The sequence below is a fragment of the Corapipo altera genome, unplaced genomic scaffold (genome assembly GCF_003945725.1).
Source record: "Corapipo altera isolate COAL_440 unplaced genomic scaffold, ASM394572v1 61286, whole genome shotgun sequence".
Taxonomy (NCBI): Eukaryota; Metazoa; Chordata; class Aves; order Passeriformes; family Pipridae; genus Corapipo; species Corapipo altera.
The window spans coordinates 4830530-4848811 of NW_020884907.1; the positions used below are offsets into that span (position 1 = coordinate 4830530).

The 18282-nt window shown below is 39.6% G+C and overlaps 1 protein-coding gene across 1 annotated transcript; it reads right to left on the reverse strand.

The window, feature by feature from the left end:
• Nucleotides 1–1347: 1347 nt before the first annotated feature.
• Nucleotides 1348–17572, reverse strand: ALDH7A1 (aldehyde dehydrogenase 7 family member A1). Its single transcript, XM_027652576.1, has 18 exons — nt 17397–17572; nt 17231–17284; nt 16148–16213; nt 14451–14531; nt 12022–12145; nt 11293–11425; nt 10633–10677; nt 9813–9890; nt 8849–8946; nt 7772–7813; nt 6565–6659; nt 5618–5702; nt 5227–5333; nt 4357–4473; nt 3807–3904; nt 3572–3645; nt 2557–2632; nt 1348–1842 (listed from the first exon to the last, which is right to left on the reverse strand). Exons 1-18 carry the CDS (start codon nt 17502–17504, stop codon nt 1788–1790), a joined length of 1536 nt encoding a protein of 511 aa, XP_027508377.1. The 5' UTR covers nt 17505–17572; the 3' UTR covers nt 1348–1787.
• Nucleotides 17573–18282: the final 710 nt, after the last annotated feature.

The following is an 18282-nucleotide window of genomic DNA, read 5'->3' on the forward strand; positions in this document are numbered from 1 at the left end:
TTCATATTCATTTTCAGATAATGATTTGAAGACCAGTCAAACATCAGACTTGCCATCCCATTTTTGCCTCATTCATGGTCTGAGTGCACATATCTAAAGCCAGATGGCAGAATCAACCTTATTACTATAAATTAAATCACTGGATTTGTGAAATTATTTTACTCAAAAAGAGTAAAAAAGAGCCTTTATTTTCAAGAACAACAGAAGTGACCTGAGGCTATCAAAAAACTATTAATAAGCAGCAGAGAATTCTTATTTTTCATTGCTGAGAGTTTCATATAACATTCAGTGCCATAGAACAGCATTGAAGAATACAGTTTGTATAAATCTGTGCTATTTTCAGAATGATTAAATTTGGGAACTGAATTGTTTCTTTGCTCTATCTGCTAGTGATTTATCTCTCTGCTTAGGGTATGCACACAGTTCCTTCTCTGTGCTAACATACAACATTCTTTAATAAAATCCATTTCCTAACTAAATGGCCAAGCACAAAGTAATAGAGGAGAGTTCATCAGGATGTAAGAGACTCAGTAGGATAAAACCCTGCCTGCCTAATGGTTGATCTACAGAAAGCAACACCTCAAATACTTTCTATAATACAGATGTAAAACTCTAAACACTATTGATTTTGAAACTAAGGTAAAAGATACTAAAGTGAAAGAAGACCAACTAGCCTTGTGGTATGGTAGACCTTCAATACAGTTTGCATGGCATTGCTATTACAACATCAAAATCAGACTCCTAGAATCTGAGACAAAATGAACAGTTCTGCCACGCCTAGAGATTGTGGAGATTTGGTACGTAAGGAAAAGAAATCTCCAAAAACAGTACATTAAAAACCTTAGAAGTTACTCTGTGGAAAGCTAAAATCAGTCTAGTAGCACTGTGCCTTTTCTAATCCTGAGTCTTGAGCAAGGCTCCTAAATGAGCTGTTGTTGGCTGTAATCTCCAGTGGCCACAAGAAATTCCCATCTGATGTGAAACATATAAAAACAATTTGCCTTTTCCTGGCAAATTCCCTCAGGAAGAGTATTCCCTTCTGACTCCATCTTCAGTGCTTCAGCTGGTTTGGCTGTAGGGTGTCACAAGAGCTGTGACAACCTGAATTGGCTGTAACCCTTTCTAGCGTTAAGAGAAGGTTCCAAAAGACTACAGTAGTCCTTGGCCTTACCCTATATCTCCCAACATATTCAATGAATGTCTCTTTTCTGAAAGAGAAGCAGGAAAGCAAAAGCAGTCCTTTTAGTCCAATGCTATTCCCTCAGCTTGCAGCCCAGTGCGTGAAAACAAAGTCAGCTGAATGTTCCTGCTCCAAAACAATGAACAAAACAAATGACAAGCCCAAGCTATCTCACAAAATGTACCTTTATTTGTGCATTGAAAAACAGCCCTGTAATGCCCACCCCCACAGCACCAGTTATCTGCAGGAAACTCGGCACACAGCTTGAAGCACAAGCTGTGTTCGAGCTGGAAATATCAGCGAATGGTGGGGAGGGAAGGGATACAGTGCTGGTACTGAAACACAGCGGTAAGGCAACAGGTTATCCAGGCCACTTGAATATAAGATTGTTAGTATCAGTCCCTCTCCCTTCTTCCCAAAGACCATATACTTCTCTCATTTGAAGACTGAAGTAGTAAATTCATACATAGAAAGTGAAGCAATTTTAGAGTAGATGATTTTCTGATAGAATTGGTTTCAGATAATAAATTTTTATCCCCATAATGCTTAGAAGGTGCTTGATTCTGAAATGGTAGGAGAGTTCATAGCACTGCCATTCATAAGGCCGTTACTGAAACTTGATTCCTTGAGCCAGAGGCAAATCCTTGCTGTAGTTGATTGTACTGGAAGAGAAACAAGCATTTAGAGACCAGACTTAATCACTGAGACAGATTATGCAGTCCACTTCTTACGTACAAGGCTTCTGTAAGCAGTTTGCTTATTTAAAGTTATGAACTGACTTTACTCCAGTTTTCAACCTAGTAACTATATACGGAGAAAGACCACATTCTCCATTATTTCTTCCTTGACAGAGAATCTATTTCTCTTTATCTATTTAATCTTTTACTGTGACAACATTCAGATCGAAAAAGCAAAGTGGGATTTCTCACGTTCATAAAACCAAAGTTAGCACAGGTAAAGGCTGTGAAGGCCAGCAGGGAATGGGAACGGTCAACCACTATGGGCTGTCAGGAGATTTGGGGTTAGATAACCAAAACATAGCTAAATCAGCCATCAGTGGCAATAGTGGTTCCCTAACTGTGGTTGTCACTTTATGTATTTCCTGACAAGTTTCAGTAATTTAATTTTTAGATGAGTTTAAAATCAAGCAAGAGGGGAAAAAAACCCAGGGGTTTTGTTTTCCTTTTGAAAGGAAAAAAAGGTCTTCATAAAAACCCTTCAAATAATCTTCTAAGGAATGTGAAGAAAAGGCAATTACACTCATATATAGTTATCTCACATTCAGTAAAGATAGTCTCCTTGTAGTTAAAGATTTATATGTTTTGAAAGTTTATCTGCAGTTTACATTTATTTGGAACTTAAAAGGTCTGTCTTACCAAGTAGACCGTCTCATATAAAGTTTCCATGAATCACTTCCAGATTCCCTTCCCCCACCAGTGTGCTTTTCACCACCTGTGGAAAAAAGGTTATAAATTAAATTTGACTTTTTTTTTTTTCAGAGCATGAGACATTTTACAAAAATACATGGGGAAGAACTATTCCTTTGCCCTTATTCCCTATCTGAACTGAATTACTAGAACACCACCCCACAAAATACCGACAGCTAGCTATCTCCCTCATGCTTGATGCAAAAAAATATCTGCCTGGAGTTGAAATCTCATCATCATGGCACCAAACAACCTTGTTTTAAAGATATTTTGTCTTAACATGAGACAAGAGTACCAGAATGTGCTGGTTCTTGTACTGTTTAAATAGTCAGGTGAATATTTCTTCTTCTACTCTCTCAATTCCTTAAATATGTACCAAAAAGAGAAATAAAGGTAAAAATGCTTATTTAAAGACTTTTTCACGAAAATACTATAGGTTATGGATCTTATATAAACATGCAAATATTCACAACAAAAATGCTCAAGATTGTTTAAAAACTGTTTTAATTAGTTTTCCACCTGGCCATACCTCTAAACACCTTCAGAACATACCTCTGACTTACATTCCTTTGATGGGAAGGAGGAAATAACACATGGAATTTTTAAAAACTAAATACAGGTATTTTTAAAATATCCGTATTTGGGAGTTTAAGTCCAGCTACCTCTGGCCAGTATCTCTTTACTGCTAAAGCAGTATAACTCAAAATTAACTTCACTGATTTCTTCACATTTAGTCATTTAAATAGACTGATTAAAACCTTGAAAAATAAAAAGAGGAGATCTAAATTATAACAGTTTTTACAGGGAAAATGTTTTATTCTCTTCCAGAGTTGTTACAAAAATAAAAAAAAATTTCTCACTTTTAAAAAATAGTGAAGTCTGAGGAATAATACCAAGCCTCTAGATCAAATGTTAGAGGACTTTCCCATTTGTAGGAAAAGGAAAAAAAGCATAAATAACATACCAAAAGCACCTCCAATCTCAGCTCCGCTGGTTGGGATGTTAACATTCACAATGCCACAGTCAGAACCCTTTGGCCTACAAGGATAAGACACAATTCCTCCTTAGGATCAGGAAAGGCTCCTTTCCTAAAATGAGGGCTATAAAATTCTCAGCTAGAATTGTGCATAGGTTTACAAAATACACAGAAGACTGTGAACTTATGCCTCAGGAAAGTAGAAAAATAATTTAAGTTATACCCAAGCCAGCGGAAAATCCTTCCCAAATCCTTGGTAAAGATACTGCTGGAAAGACCTTGTTTTACTTCATTATTCCAGGCAAAAACATCCTCTTCCTCCTAGAAGGAACATGTACAAATGGTTAAGCCATGATTATTCAAGGCAAAGCAGTTACAAAGAAGCACCGTGAGAAAAAATCCCAACATATCACAGCCATAACAAAAATGTACTGAATGCCACTGGGCAAACACACATGTACCATGACAGCAATACCTCCACCACTGCACAAAACACACTCTCTGCTTTTCAATAGATAGGAACAATATCAACAATACAACATAAGCAATAGAAATCTATTCCTGTACAGACTCTTAACTCCAGTGCTCTTCACATAAATGTAGCTATGCAGTGAGGTGAGCTATTATAGTGGATATTTCACTGGGCAGAACAAGAGTTACCACCTCTTGAAGTGCTGGGAGAATTGCATGGACATGACATACATCTGACATCTCTCTCCTGACTCTTCTGTTAGCATCCTTGACACCTGACTAGTTCCCCACTGTTATTTTACCTTAAATTTCAGCACATACAGTATGGGGGCAAACGTCTCAGTGTGGACAATGGGCGCATTATGAGGAAGGCCAGTCACAATGGTCGGCTCGACATAGTTTCCAGGGCGATTTATAACCTTCAAAACACATAAAAAGCAACTGAGTAAGTTTAAATTAGCATCTAGCTTAGCACTAGTGTAGGAAAGGAATCCCTCATGGTCTGACTAGTACAGTTGTGTCTAGCAATCAGAAACAGAAGCTCAGGTAATCTGAGTAGGTAACTTAAATTTTACTTGTTTAAGTATTTAAAATATAGAAGCATAGCTTATGTCGACTAAGGAGGTAACCAAATTGCAAACTCTAGCAGCTGAGACTAAAAACACTTCTTTTCTCCAACTTGTATGCTAATCAGAATTTTAAAGGTATCAAGAATAAAGAAGGTGCCAGTGAAAGACAAGGATTCCCAGAATGTTACTTCAAGGAGAATTAAATATCCCATATGATGAAAATATGCAAGTGGCTGTCTTGAATCTTCAGTATTTCCTGCAGTTTGATATTGTGAATTCAGGGATTTCCACTATTTTCCTTGTTATACATTTGACATTCACCATTTACAATGCTGTTTTTATTTTGACCATCACCTGCAACAGGAGAGTGGTATAAGAAAGAGCCAAAAGCTCTTAACCATTTCTTGAAGGAGAAAGTAGTTTCCAAGTACAATCACCTTTACCCTGAAGACAAGGCTATTCAAACATTCTCAGACTGACTAAACTAACATCCTGTAGTGGCTGACAGAACAAACTGAGAAACAATCTTGGTTTAAGCCACCATGTTACTGTGTTTTTTCCTAGAGCACAAAATGTAGCAGGAAAAATAAAAGTTAAAGTCACCTTTCCACCATAGACCACAGAGCCACCCTGTTGTTTCGCTTGTTCTACTGCATCAAGGAACATTTTCACTGCTTCTTTGGTATGAAGAGGTCCATACAGAGTGTCAGCTAAAAACAGAAGGTTCAGAGGCATACTTTCAGCAAAACTATATACATTTCCAAGTACTCTTATCATGACATTTTGGGACTAACGTTTTAATCTGTCCAAGACGAGCAGCACTAGCCAGATTCTTCATCTTCCTTTCAGAGTTTGTATTCTAAATGAAACCAGCTATTTCTACTCCCAGATAAACTGCTAAAACTAGATATTCTTGACCTATAACCCACTTGGAATTTAAAGAGAAAGAAACAAACTTGTCTCCTAAATCCGTGAGCTGAAAATGGTTACTTACGATCCCATGGATCACCGATGCGGACCTGGGCATAGGCCTTAGCAAGCTTTGCCACCACCTCATCATGGATGCTTTCATGGAGAAACTAAAATGTGGAAAGAAAGGTGTAAGACAGCACAGTCTATTTAACTATTCCTGGATACCACTGCACTTTGAAGAGGGATGAATGAAGTGTGGAGATAGTGTTGCTCATATTCAGCAAATCACAAAGTTAAAAATAAACACAGAGTAAGGCCTCCAAACAGCACCAACACTAGAAAACGAATATGTAAAATCTTCACCATGAAGATTTAAAGCAAGTGAAGAAACAAAGCCCTGCTTTAATTTTACCCGACCTCTTATCAGTGACATCGATGTGTTCTGTAAACACTTCAGTTAAGTGTTCTAGGACAAATACTCAAGTAATTTTATTGCTACAATTTGAGGAATCACTGCCTTTCCAATACACTCAAATCAATTTTGACTAATATTTACCCAATCAACCCAACTCTGAAAAGACTATACAAACACTGACTGACACTCTAAAACCTTTAAACTTGTTGAAAATGATTGGTTAAAAACTACTAATAAAGTAAGCAACACACAGCCCCTTGCTTTGCTGAAATCTAAACCCTGCACCAAAAATGTGTAGAAGTCACAAGCAAAGAAGTTCTGGCAATGAAAACAGAGAGAAATACAGAAGCATGCCAAGTATTATCTTCTGGGCTTTTAGCACCACATACCTTTGAAAACACATACAAAGAAACTGTTTAGATCTAGAATTATGGTGGAATGAAACCACAGTCTTATTTTACCATCATACTTATTTACTTATACTAAGTAAAATGTGTTTCAAATATTATTTGTTGCTCTTCATAGTATTAGGAATTGTCAGGCATTTTCTAAGCTAATTTGGAACTAAGTTAAAATGCAGAGCTACCCAAAACAGACAATACACATTTACTCACCAGCCTTCTAGCAGTTGTACACCTCTGACCTGCTGTTCCCACTGCGGCAAACAGAGCAGATGGGATGACTAGGTTCAGATCTGCATCTTCAAACACTTTAAAAAAAATTAAAACATGAGCATGTTACTGAAGTAAACAGGCAACCCACAAGACTTAAGATGCCTACACAATATTATAAACTGACAAGTTGGTCAAGAAGCACTAAGAGCCATTGCACTAGCACAGCACTGTTAAGATATACAGAAATACCTTGAAACTCTTATTATCTCTTTACAACTGGAATTAGATACATACAATTGGACATAAATGAAGGTCTGAACTACTGAAGAGAGCCTTTTGCAATAAAGCTTGCAAAGAAATTCAGCTTAATTTTAATTCAAGAAAATACAAGCAATTTCTTGCCATTTCTCCACCTTGTCCACACTGAGAAGTGTAGCATAAAGTAACAATGGTAAAGTATATCCAGATGGCCTTTCAAAAAACGTAGCTTAAACACACAGGTGTACAATAATAAAAAATACACAACGAGCTGAACCAATTCCTCCAGTTAGAAGACATTGAGACATTTTATAAGCGTCAAATGACTCCCAAAATATCACTTAGTTTAACCAATTCCACAAAATTCTCTTAAACATCCAAAAGTATTATTAAATTTGGGATAAAATCCAATCAAACAATGATTAAGCAATCACTCAAAGCCAATTCCAGAAAAAGCAAGACTTTGATATGAAAAATGAAACAATTTTCAAAGTCTAAAACCAGTTTACGCTACTGGCTACAAAGCAGCACAGGAAAAAAAGAAAGACTTGCTCAAATGTGATTTTCAAAAGAGTAGATGAGATATATGTAGATAAGCACATCTGTTCAGAATATGAGCCAGGTGAAACAAAAGACTATAACACAACAGGATTGCAATTTAGGTATTTAGCTTACATTTTCTTTCTTCCATGTTGCTCAGCTTTACAGTATTTATGTTGTTTATCTGGGAACTGGATCCCTTCCACAATACCGAAGACAGAAAAAACCCCAAACATTCTATTATGTACTTTTAAAAGCCCAGTGGGCAGGTGGGGGGGAACCTAACAAAAAACAACCAACCAACCAAAAAAAGCCCCCATCAAACAGAAAAAAGGGACAACTTGCTACAAACGTGCACATTAACTTCCAAATATCATCTATAGGACTAAATTTCTACAGTGCATATTACCAATAATGGCATTGTTTCCTCCCAGTTCCAGCAGGCTTCGACCTAACAAGAACACACAAAATAAGTTATATCATGCACACACATATTCACTACACCTCAGTCAGTGAGTTCACCTCTAACTAGAGCTATTGTTCATTAAACATATTTTTCTGGACGAACAAAAGTTTTAGGCATCACGATCAACTAACCACTCTAGCCAAAGCAGAAAATTACACCGAATACTACATCTATCACATGCTGTGAAGAAAGATACAGGGACAGCAGTTATGGCACAAAGAAGCTTAAAAAATACGCAAAAATAGCACAGGAAAGAAAAAGAGGAAAACAGGAAAAAGTTGCAGCATGAATAGTGTGATGCAGACAAAGAAAAAGAATTCAAAGAAGAATAAGAGATCAAAATGCACACACAAAATTTAACTAGGCTTACCTATTTCTCTGGCAACTGTTTTATCTAAAATCTGATCAAAAGAATCCCAATTCTAACTCTGAGTAAACATTCGTAATCTGTTCTGGGTTTTTTGGTTTGGTTTGGTTTTTTACACTTCTATGAACTTCAAATGCAGAAAATGAGAAAACCATGTTCACAAGGTTTTCTGTTCAAAACTAAAAAGTTAGAATCCAGCAGCTGAGCTGCTGCACACTTCATGCCTGTACACTTTTAAATATTTGCAACAAAAACAGCATCTCAAAAATCATCACTTTTCTCCTATATTTATAAGGAATAAAAGGTGAGTGGGCATGTATTCATGAACATATTGCCAAAAGACCATAAGGCCTGTCCACCTTGACAATTTACACACAGTTACATTCATGGACACCACTACACCCTTCTCTTAATTAGTTGTAGGACCACAGATTTGTGGATATCCTGGAAAAAAATGCCGAGCTGTAACAGAACCAACTAAAAAATGCAGTACCTATCTCTGAGCAGTTTTAACTCCTATTTCCCCAAGTCAGAAAAAAAAAAAAAAAGGAAAAAGGTAACACAGCTGAAACAAGCTGTTATTTTAAAATGCTATGGGGCTCCACTGCCTTTACCAGCCATGGAGAGAAATGGAGGAGAATGTACACACTCACCAAATCTCTCCTGAACCATAAGTGCTACTTCCTTGCCCACTTTTGTGCTGCCAGTGAAGGACAACAGGTCCATCCTCTCATCTCTCGCCATTGCTGTCCTGCATAATGGGAGACATACCACCATGTCCAATGGAAGAGCACATAAATGGAAAAGCAGCTTGCACCTTCCACATACACCAGCTTCAATCAGGGAGATCTTTAAAAGTCAGAACCACTTCTCTGAAACATCTGGTAAGTGACTGAGCTAATGGCAGGAAACCTTCTTAGTGAGAAACAAGGAACAAGGCCATCTCCTTCTACCTTTTCAGGCCATAAAAGCATCATTTGTAGTAAGACTAAAATTCAGCCTAAATTACATAGTGAGATCAGATCTAATTGTTATGATCTCTAAGAAAATACGCATATCTATGACTTTTTTTTTAAAGCTCGCCATCTGTTTTGTCTCCTCTTAAAATGCTCAAAAGATACATCTGAGCATACATTTGTACTGGGAATTTCCGCATTGTAAAAATCAAACAAAATAATTTGGTTTGAAGCTTGGTTTGAACAGCTTCCAAGCACAAGTATAAATCTATAAGCAAGTGCTGAGTCCTGTGTGAGCACGGAAAATGGGGACATATTCTTCTCCACAAGTAGGCCAATGGGCTAGACACTAAAAACTCCTAAGAGCATGATGAGTGGAATTTAATATTAGCTGTATTCTTTGGGTGCAAGCATACGCAGATATAGAATATAAATTTAGTCTCCTCATCCGAGAAGTTATTTGTTAGCAGCTGATCTCACAACAGCAAGTAGACATATTTATTATATTCAGATCAGGGCCAGAGTTTCAGACCAGCTGATAAAAATCATGGCAACATGTGTATGTACTGGGAACTCCTGGAGACCAGAATAACTTTCTGAGAAGTAGTTCAAAGAATATTTCTTCTATAGAGGTTCACAAAACACAAGAAATTTTACTTACCCAATGTCCACTCCACCACAAACTAAGGAACAGATTGCTCCAGGCAACTTGTTATCCTCCAAGACTTTGGCAATTATCCTAGAATCAAAGATGTAAAAATTTCAGAGATTTCTGACAGGTGAACCATTAAAACTGTCTTGGGGTTTTTGGGGTAGTAGTCATTTGGGGTCATTGTTCTTAGGATTTAATATTAGAGCTACAAGACTTAGTAATTAATGATTTTAAGGTGCCTACTTATATTTAGCACTTTAAAATAAATGTTATTTGTAATACACAATAAATAAGTGTTTTAAGTGCTAATATATTAAGGAAAGTAACAATAAACCTGAAGTAAATATCACTGTGGCATTTATTCTTTGGAGAAGTTCTTTTTATTGATATTGAGTTTTCCTTTTTATCAAAAATGAACCCTGGAAATGCATGCTAAGGTGTTACTATGTTTTGGGTAATAAAGACTGTGTGACACTGTCTTCAGGATATGGGTCTAGAGAGCCAGTCAGAAGAATTTGCCAAGAAACTAGGTGCTGACGTTGTGCTGAGATACTAGAAAATAAGGGATGATTCTGAAACATGATTGTGTGACTGAGGGAAGCCAAATTTCAAGAGCAGTTCATCTTTCACAAGGAAGCATACTACACAGCTAGCCCACCTTCAGCAGAAACACAGCCCTGGTTCCAGAAAATAATGGCCAACGGTATAGGTAACATCCTACATATACAACTACTATTAGGGGAAAGCATTTCTTCTGACCACTGTTCACTACCTCAAACAGAAAAGCATTCTTTAAAAAGCAAAAGAGAGCAAAGAAACCAGAACTCACTTTGTAACAGCAACACTAACAAGGGATGTAGAAGGAGCACCCTTCCTAAAAAGGAGGGAAAAAAAAAAAAGGAATTACATTAATTTTATTTCAATTCTTTAAGAATAAGAAATTATTCAAATAAACAATTTTTATGGTATCTGATATACAGCACACTTTGGTTAGGCTGTTTTTCAGATACATATTAAGACAGGAACTCAAGTGCTTCTTTCCACAGCTGAGCATTCAGAAGGTCTACTGAAATCCATGTGAACTAGGGCTAGGCCAGGCATTAGAGTGAAGCAGGCAGACGAAAGCAAAGCAGGATCCACAAGAGGAAATAAAGTCACCTTTTCAGACTTTTAATCTTAGCTGTACCAACTCCAAATATATGAACTGTTCACTATCACTGTTTCAAGACCTCAGCCTGGGTTCTTTATTCACAGGCCATTTGGCTAAGACCTAGATGCTTCCCAATCTTAATATCTCAAAAAAGAGGTTATCACAAAATAAAACAAACCTCTTTGACTATAAACGGACCTAAAAATAGAAAGAAATCAAGCCTACATTAGATAGAATCAACTATACAGAAACATCAGACATTCAGCAGCAGTTTCATGCCCGAGATAATAACTCTCTAATTTAAAAATACCGTTAGCAGGTTGGAGAGCTAGATCTTACCAGAGGCAAGCGTTTCCACAAATCATTGCAATTGCACTGTTCCACCCATAAACTGCCACAGGGAAGTTAAAGGCAGTGATGATTCCTACTAATCCAACAGGATTCCACTGCTCTATAAGGGCATGGCCAGGTCCTGAAAGCAAAGACACAAGATAATGCAATTTTCATCCATTAAATGTTATCTTTTTTAAAAAACGAAAATATGTAAGCAAGGAATCTAGCATCACTTCTCAGTCCATCACAGCACTAGCTTGTGAAGAGTTGTATTATGTGTGCTCTGCAGCTTACCGGATCAAGGTTAGCTAGATTGTGAAAAAAGCTAATGGTACAACAACATAATTAGCTATTCAGTTAACATCATGATGACTGTGTGCTAATCAATAACTGACAAAGAGGTCTCTTTTCTAAGTGCACCACTGAACTTTTCACATACTTTCCTCTGCCATCCTCCATTAACAAAGAAATCAAAGAGAACTTAATGCTTCAAATAGTAGAGAAAAATCGATGGGCTCACTTGCTTACCGGCCACTTCATTAGGAACTTCATTAGGTGGCACTACTGCCCACCAGCACATCCATTCCTAAATCTCCCTAAACAACTCACAGAACAGAGATCTTGCTGTATTACAACATCACATATTTAAGACACTTCTCCATCTCTTCATCTGTTAAAAAAGTAACTAACCAACCAACCACAAACAAACCCAAAGAAAAAAACATACATACTTACTTTCTGAAGGCAAAATAGGTCCACCAATCATTCGGGACAAACCAACAGCATAGTCACAGATATCAACATACTCCTGCACTTCCCCAACACCCTCGACAAAAATCTTTCCCATTTCCAAAGAGACCTGACAAAATTAAGACAATTTTTTTTTTAATTCCCTTGCATCCCCCATATCTTTTGTTTCCCACCAATGTCAGGTATATCTGTACACCAGGTAAGATTTTAATACAAACGTTTTCATTAGAAGAGAATCACCTCTTCCTGAGTTATTCACAGCTTAAAGAAATAAGACAATAAACAAGAAGACAGCAGTCACATCTCCGTACAATAGGAGGAAATTAGAGAGGAAATTAATGGATAAATTTTAATAAAACAAATCTACTGAAAGGAGTATCCAACACTAATGGGGTTCATATGTTTAGATTAACAAAACACTGGATTTTCATCAGGACATTGCATACATTGTTGATTAGGCATGGAACATATTGGGAAAGTGGGACTACTCTGCTCCAGCAAAAGAAAGTGGTCATTTACATTTTACATAAGCAAACTACTCATTTGACAACATATCAAAGTGAATTTGAGAGATTTCATTTGCAGACACTGCTGAAAACATCTACATATCTTTAGTATTTCAGTAACCTGGGATGTTTAGGATCAATTTTTTTTTTCTTTTTTTTTTTTTTAGCTGAAGTCAGTCCTAAGCTATATCCTTCTATTAAAAGCATGTTAGATTTACTCAATGAGAATAAGCTGGTATTTGAAAACACTTTCCTCCAAAAATGAGAAAATTTGCAAACTTAGGAACTGAGAAGTCATCCATTTACCCCCACTTATTTTTGCTGTCATGCTCTGATATCTAGATGTTACTTCATGCAAATACGACCTACTACTTTAGACTGATGACTGTATTTTGAAAAGGCTGTTAAATGAGGATTGTGAGGAATTTTTCTCCCCATACAAATCTTAAAACAAAGGTAACTAAATGTTACCTATGACAACTGTGGTCATCTCGAGATAGAAGCAATGGCCCTGATCTGTGACCAAAAATGGAGGGGCATCAGATATATTTACTAAAAAATGCAGCAGTGAGTCCATAAGTGCAGTAGAAATACCAGGATACTTCACAAGGACATTGTGAGACAAGGTTGAAAATTTCCAATGGCATATAAGAAAGATGAGTTTCTATTCCATTCCTTTTATATATTCCAAATCCAGGGAAAATCCTAAAATCTGAATACCTACTGTACTTCTTTCACCCTGAAGTTCCTCCTCAGTCATAGAAGAGCTGAACAGACTATCTCTTTGGGGAAACTAGAAAAACATGACAATAAGCCACAAAAGTTTTGTTGAAGGAACACAGAGTGAACTTATGCCTGCCCACACTCACCAGGGAAGCTGTACTGTTTTTGAATACAAAAGGACATTAGCACTCAAATTCCACAACAGAAACTCTGCTGAGGAGACAAAATCAAGGGCAAGAGCAGAACAAAGTTTTGAAGGTTAACAATATGGGCTTGACTACACATGGAGTTATTCACTGACAGCTGTTTCTGAACAGCAGCACATACAGGTAAGCCCTGTAAAAGGAAAGTGGCAAGTTCTCCACTTGTCTTCTTTTCTTCCCTAGTAACTAGCAAGTGTTTTAAAGGAGACATCCTTCAACCTTTATGTCCTGCACAGCACTGCAAGTAGATCTCATTAAGACCATCTCAGCTTCTGAAGCCTTATATTTCCATATGTCAGTTGGCAAAATCCTGCAGATCACCAGAAAGAGCTCAAGGTTAAAAGCTCTGTATAACAGGAAGATCACTTTCAGGATGCTTTTAGTACTAGACAGTGCCTTATCTGACAGGCAAGTGGGAAAACAGCTGGGCAATAGTTGTGATACTCCTCCTAGACAGAGTACAGGCTCAGAATGAATTAAATTTTCTTTCCCTATTATATATTATCATTTCATAGAATTACTGAATCATAGAATATTCTGATTTGGAAGGGACCCACAGGGACGACTGAGTCAACTTCTGGCCCTGCACAGGACCACCCTGAGAGTCACAACATGCATTGTCCAAACACTCCTTGAACTCTGACAGGTACGGTGACATGACCACTTCCCTGGAGAGTCTGTTCTAGTGCCCAGCCCTCTGGGTGAAGAGCCTGTTCTTAATATCCAACATCACCCTCCCCTGACACAGTTTCATACTGTTCACATGCAAGAATACTTGTTTTAAAATGTTTCCTTCTTCTTTAAATTAAAACTTCTTTAGGGAAGCTAACAGAACTAACAGCAACTGTTTAACAATCATTAAGGTTAGTATTGCAGAATGGTACATTAAAAACTGAGAAAACCAGTTTTGACACACCCCTCGCCCCTGTGCCCCACTCTCCCTTATTCCTGCAAAGTTAAACTACTTCTGAAAACACCTTACCAAGCTTCCTAAAACTTTGATTTTTTGTCTCAGGGCATCACCAATCTGTCGCACTATTTCTCCACGCTTAGGTGCAGGGATCTAGTCAAAAAAACAGAAGAATCTATGTGAGATTAAACATCTGTGATTTTTGCTGCATATATACTGCTGGGTCCCCTACCCTTGTAGTAAGCAATCATTGATTGCTGTGCTCTTTCCCAAGACTCTGTTACTTGTTCATTTTAATCACGCTCACTGCTTTACAAGCAACTGTTTCCTGCCTCTCAGAAACTGGTAACACTGTGCACATTTATGTCCATTCAAAACTTCAGTTCCACTGGATATTGCCAGCAGCATTCAGATTATTAGTTCTGCTACTTGTGCTCAGCTACATCACACACAATGTCCTCACACAAGCAACTGCATCTCAAGAAACAAGCATTTTTCATAAAAAGCACACTTACTGGTTTCTGAGCCTTGGAAGTGTTCTTAAAACCACATTTTCAAACGTTCAGTATGATATTTATTTTGCTAGCAGATTCTGAGACACACAGAAACATCATTCATGGAAAGATTAACTCTATATATCAACTATTAATAGATCTTTTTCATGTGGTGTCAGTATTTTAAATAATAATCAATAGCCAGGATCAATTGCAAATCGTACACATGCAAGAGGATTTACAGGACTAGCAGTTCTTCGTAAAAACAGGACTGAAAAATTCATAAACCATGCAATCTTATCTCTTTACAAGCAAAATCTTTCAGACAAACTCATGACAAACAACAAAATTCACAAACTAATAGCAAAGAGCTCTGAGAAAAGCCTTTAAAGAAACATTTAATATGTTGATTCTTTATCTGCTAGATTGCTTTCAGATTATTTCCAAATATGTTACAAGTCACCAACATTATACTCACAGATTGTAACAAAAGAACACATACTAATATATCCTGAGGAAGCTGTTGTATTTTTCCTAAACTTTGTTATCTTCAGACAAGGCAAAAGTTTGCTGGCTAAACTACAGAATGCCCAATACCTTACGAAATCCAGTTTTCAGCTTCTACCAGAGAAACAGCAGGTTGCTGTAAGAACCAAGCCTGGCACAGCCATCAACAGAATGAGTGCTGACTGGGCACAGCTGGTAGAGGTGCATGGGGAACTCCAGCTTGCTAAGGAAAAACAGCTTAGGTATTGTACACAGCTATGTAACACTAAAGCTTTGGAGTAACACAGCAGTCTTGTGAAACACCAGGACAGCAGGCGAACAAAAAAAGCCTGTTTACAACCAGCAGCCTTCCTCACCCTGTGAGAACAAGATGATCAACATGAGTTGATCCAAATATCCTGCAGAGTTCCCACAGGAGAAAGAACGGGGTGACAGGAAGTAAAACACATGCACAGGGATAGTTTGCTTGCTACAAAGTTTCTGAACTTCACCAGACCTGCTGGTAACAGCTCACAGGCACAAGCCTGGCTAAATCTGCTTGGCTTTTCAAAACAAACATTTTCCACAAGTCAATGTCCTCATCTTTGTACCCCAATGATATCAGGAACAAACTATGTGGGCTTGTTTCTCAAGATTTCCATTGCAGACTTTTGCTCTAATGCAACACAGAAAATATGAATACATTTTTACACCTTCACTTGATGGGGCAATTTAATACCCTGTATCTGCCAGAGATAGGTTATAAAAGAGAAGTCTCTGTTAACTTACATCAGCCCAGACCTTCCATGCCTCTTTAGCCTTCTTTACTGTTTCTTCATAATCCTCCAAACTAGCCTATACAAAGAAGCATGTCAAAGAAAAAGTTAGGAAAATCAAAACCCCAAAACAAATGCCACAGAAAAGCTTCTGCACTCAAGACATTTCTAGTAGAGAGTACTTGCACTACAGGCTATCACTTTCACAGAATGTTTCTATCCTAACACAATGTGGTCCCAATATGACACATCTTTTGAAATCACTGCTGAGGAAAAGCGTATGTGCTACCTAAACAAACAAACAAAAAACCCACATAAACAGAAATTTTCCTTCAGATGTTAAAGGATGCTCCATAAAGAATAATGGTAAGGGAGACATATATATATATATATATATATATATATATATTCATATGTCTTGTTTTATCTTAGATATTACTGTTATTAACAGTATTTAAAAAAAGGCTGGGAGGGCTGTCCTACTCCATCAGTCTTACTGGGCATCAAAGGCTAACTGAGCGCTAATATACAAAAGAAGTAGGTTAGCACCATAGCGCTATTCTCACACTAAAAACTTTCACAAATTTACCACGTGAATGCCACGTCGCTTTCCCTCCTACTTCCCCCTGGCCACTCTGCCCCACCGAACAGCCGCAATCTGCCCCTATCCAGCAACTCCCTCTAGGGACAAACGAGCAGAGGAAGGGATGGGCCCTCGCTCTTCCCAACAATACTCGCAAGAGTGGGAGGCGGGGGAGGGGGCCGGGCACATTAAAAAATAAGGCCAACAGCCTGTTTTCGTTCCAGGAAAGCCACTGGTGTATTTCCAGCAGTATTTCCAGTCTGCGACGAGCTCCAGCAGCCGCCCTTGGAATCAACATCACCTCTTACCCCTGGACCCAACACCCCCTGGGTCCCCCAGACCCAACATCCCCACGACCGCCGCCGGGACTTTCGTGCCAGAGGGGACGCGGTCAGGAGCGGCTCCCAAACCAGCGCCCCAACAGGGCCCGCTCCGGCCCCTATGGCCGGGGGCTCCTCCCCTCCCCTGCCCTCCCGTCCCCGCCGCGCTGGCGATGCCCCCGGCCGCGCTCACCTGCCGGACGCTGGCGATGGGCTCGTTGTTGGCGGGGCAGTACGTGGTCACCACCTAGAGCAGGACGGGAGCGGTGAGCGGCGGGGTCGAGCTCGCCCCTCCACCCGCCGGAGGGGGTGCGACCCCCGCGGTCCCGCCGCCCCCGCTCCCACCCCGCTCCCCGCACCTGCCCGCGGCCGCCCCAGCGCCCGTTGTAGACGCCCGGGTTCTCCTCCTGCAGCCCCAGCTCCCGCAGCCACGCGTAGCGCTCCCGGCTGACGAGCAGCGTGGCCATGGTGGCGGCGGGCGGCCCGGCCCGGGGCAGAGGCAGCAGCGCGGCGGCGGCGCGGCGCAGCCCCAGCATGGCCGGCAATGGCGGCCGGCCCGCCACGCCCGCCCGCCGCCATTGGCGGCCCCGGCCCGCGCCCCCCGGCCCGCCCCCAGCACGGCGCGGGCCTGCCGTGTCCTGGCCGGGATACGCGCCCGCTTCAAACTTCTCTGAGGGGAAGGGACGGCTGAGAGAGGACCTCAGCAATGCCTGTGGGAATCTGCTGGGAGGGTGGCAAGAGGATGGAGCCAGGCTCTTCGCAGCGGTGCCAAGGAATAGGACGAGAGGCAATGGGCAGAAACTGATGGAAGTTCCTCCTGAAAATGAAAAACGACTCCTTCACTGTGGGGTGACCACACGCTGGAACAGGTTGCACCGAGAGGTTGTGGGCTCTCCCTCACTGATTCAAGAATAATCTGGGCATAATGCTGTGCCGTGTGCTCTGGGATGGTCCTGCTTGAGCAGGGGTTTTGGACCAGATGTTCCTCTATTGTCCCTTCCAACCTGACCCATTCTGTGATTCCATGTGCCCCTCAAGAGCTGAAGGGACAGAGGTGTCCCCAGGTTGGGTATTTCTAATTACTGCAGAAAATAAGAGAACACCGAGGAAAAAAACTGTAGCTATCCTTATGCAACAAATAGTAACAGTAATATATAGGAGTGTGCACAACACTTTCTATTCTTTAATACCATGCTTGAATCACAGTGAAATTAAGTGTCTTCAGCTTCTAAGCTGGCCACTTTA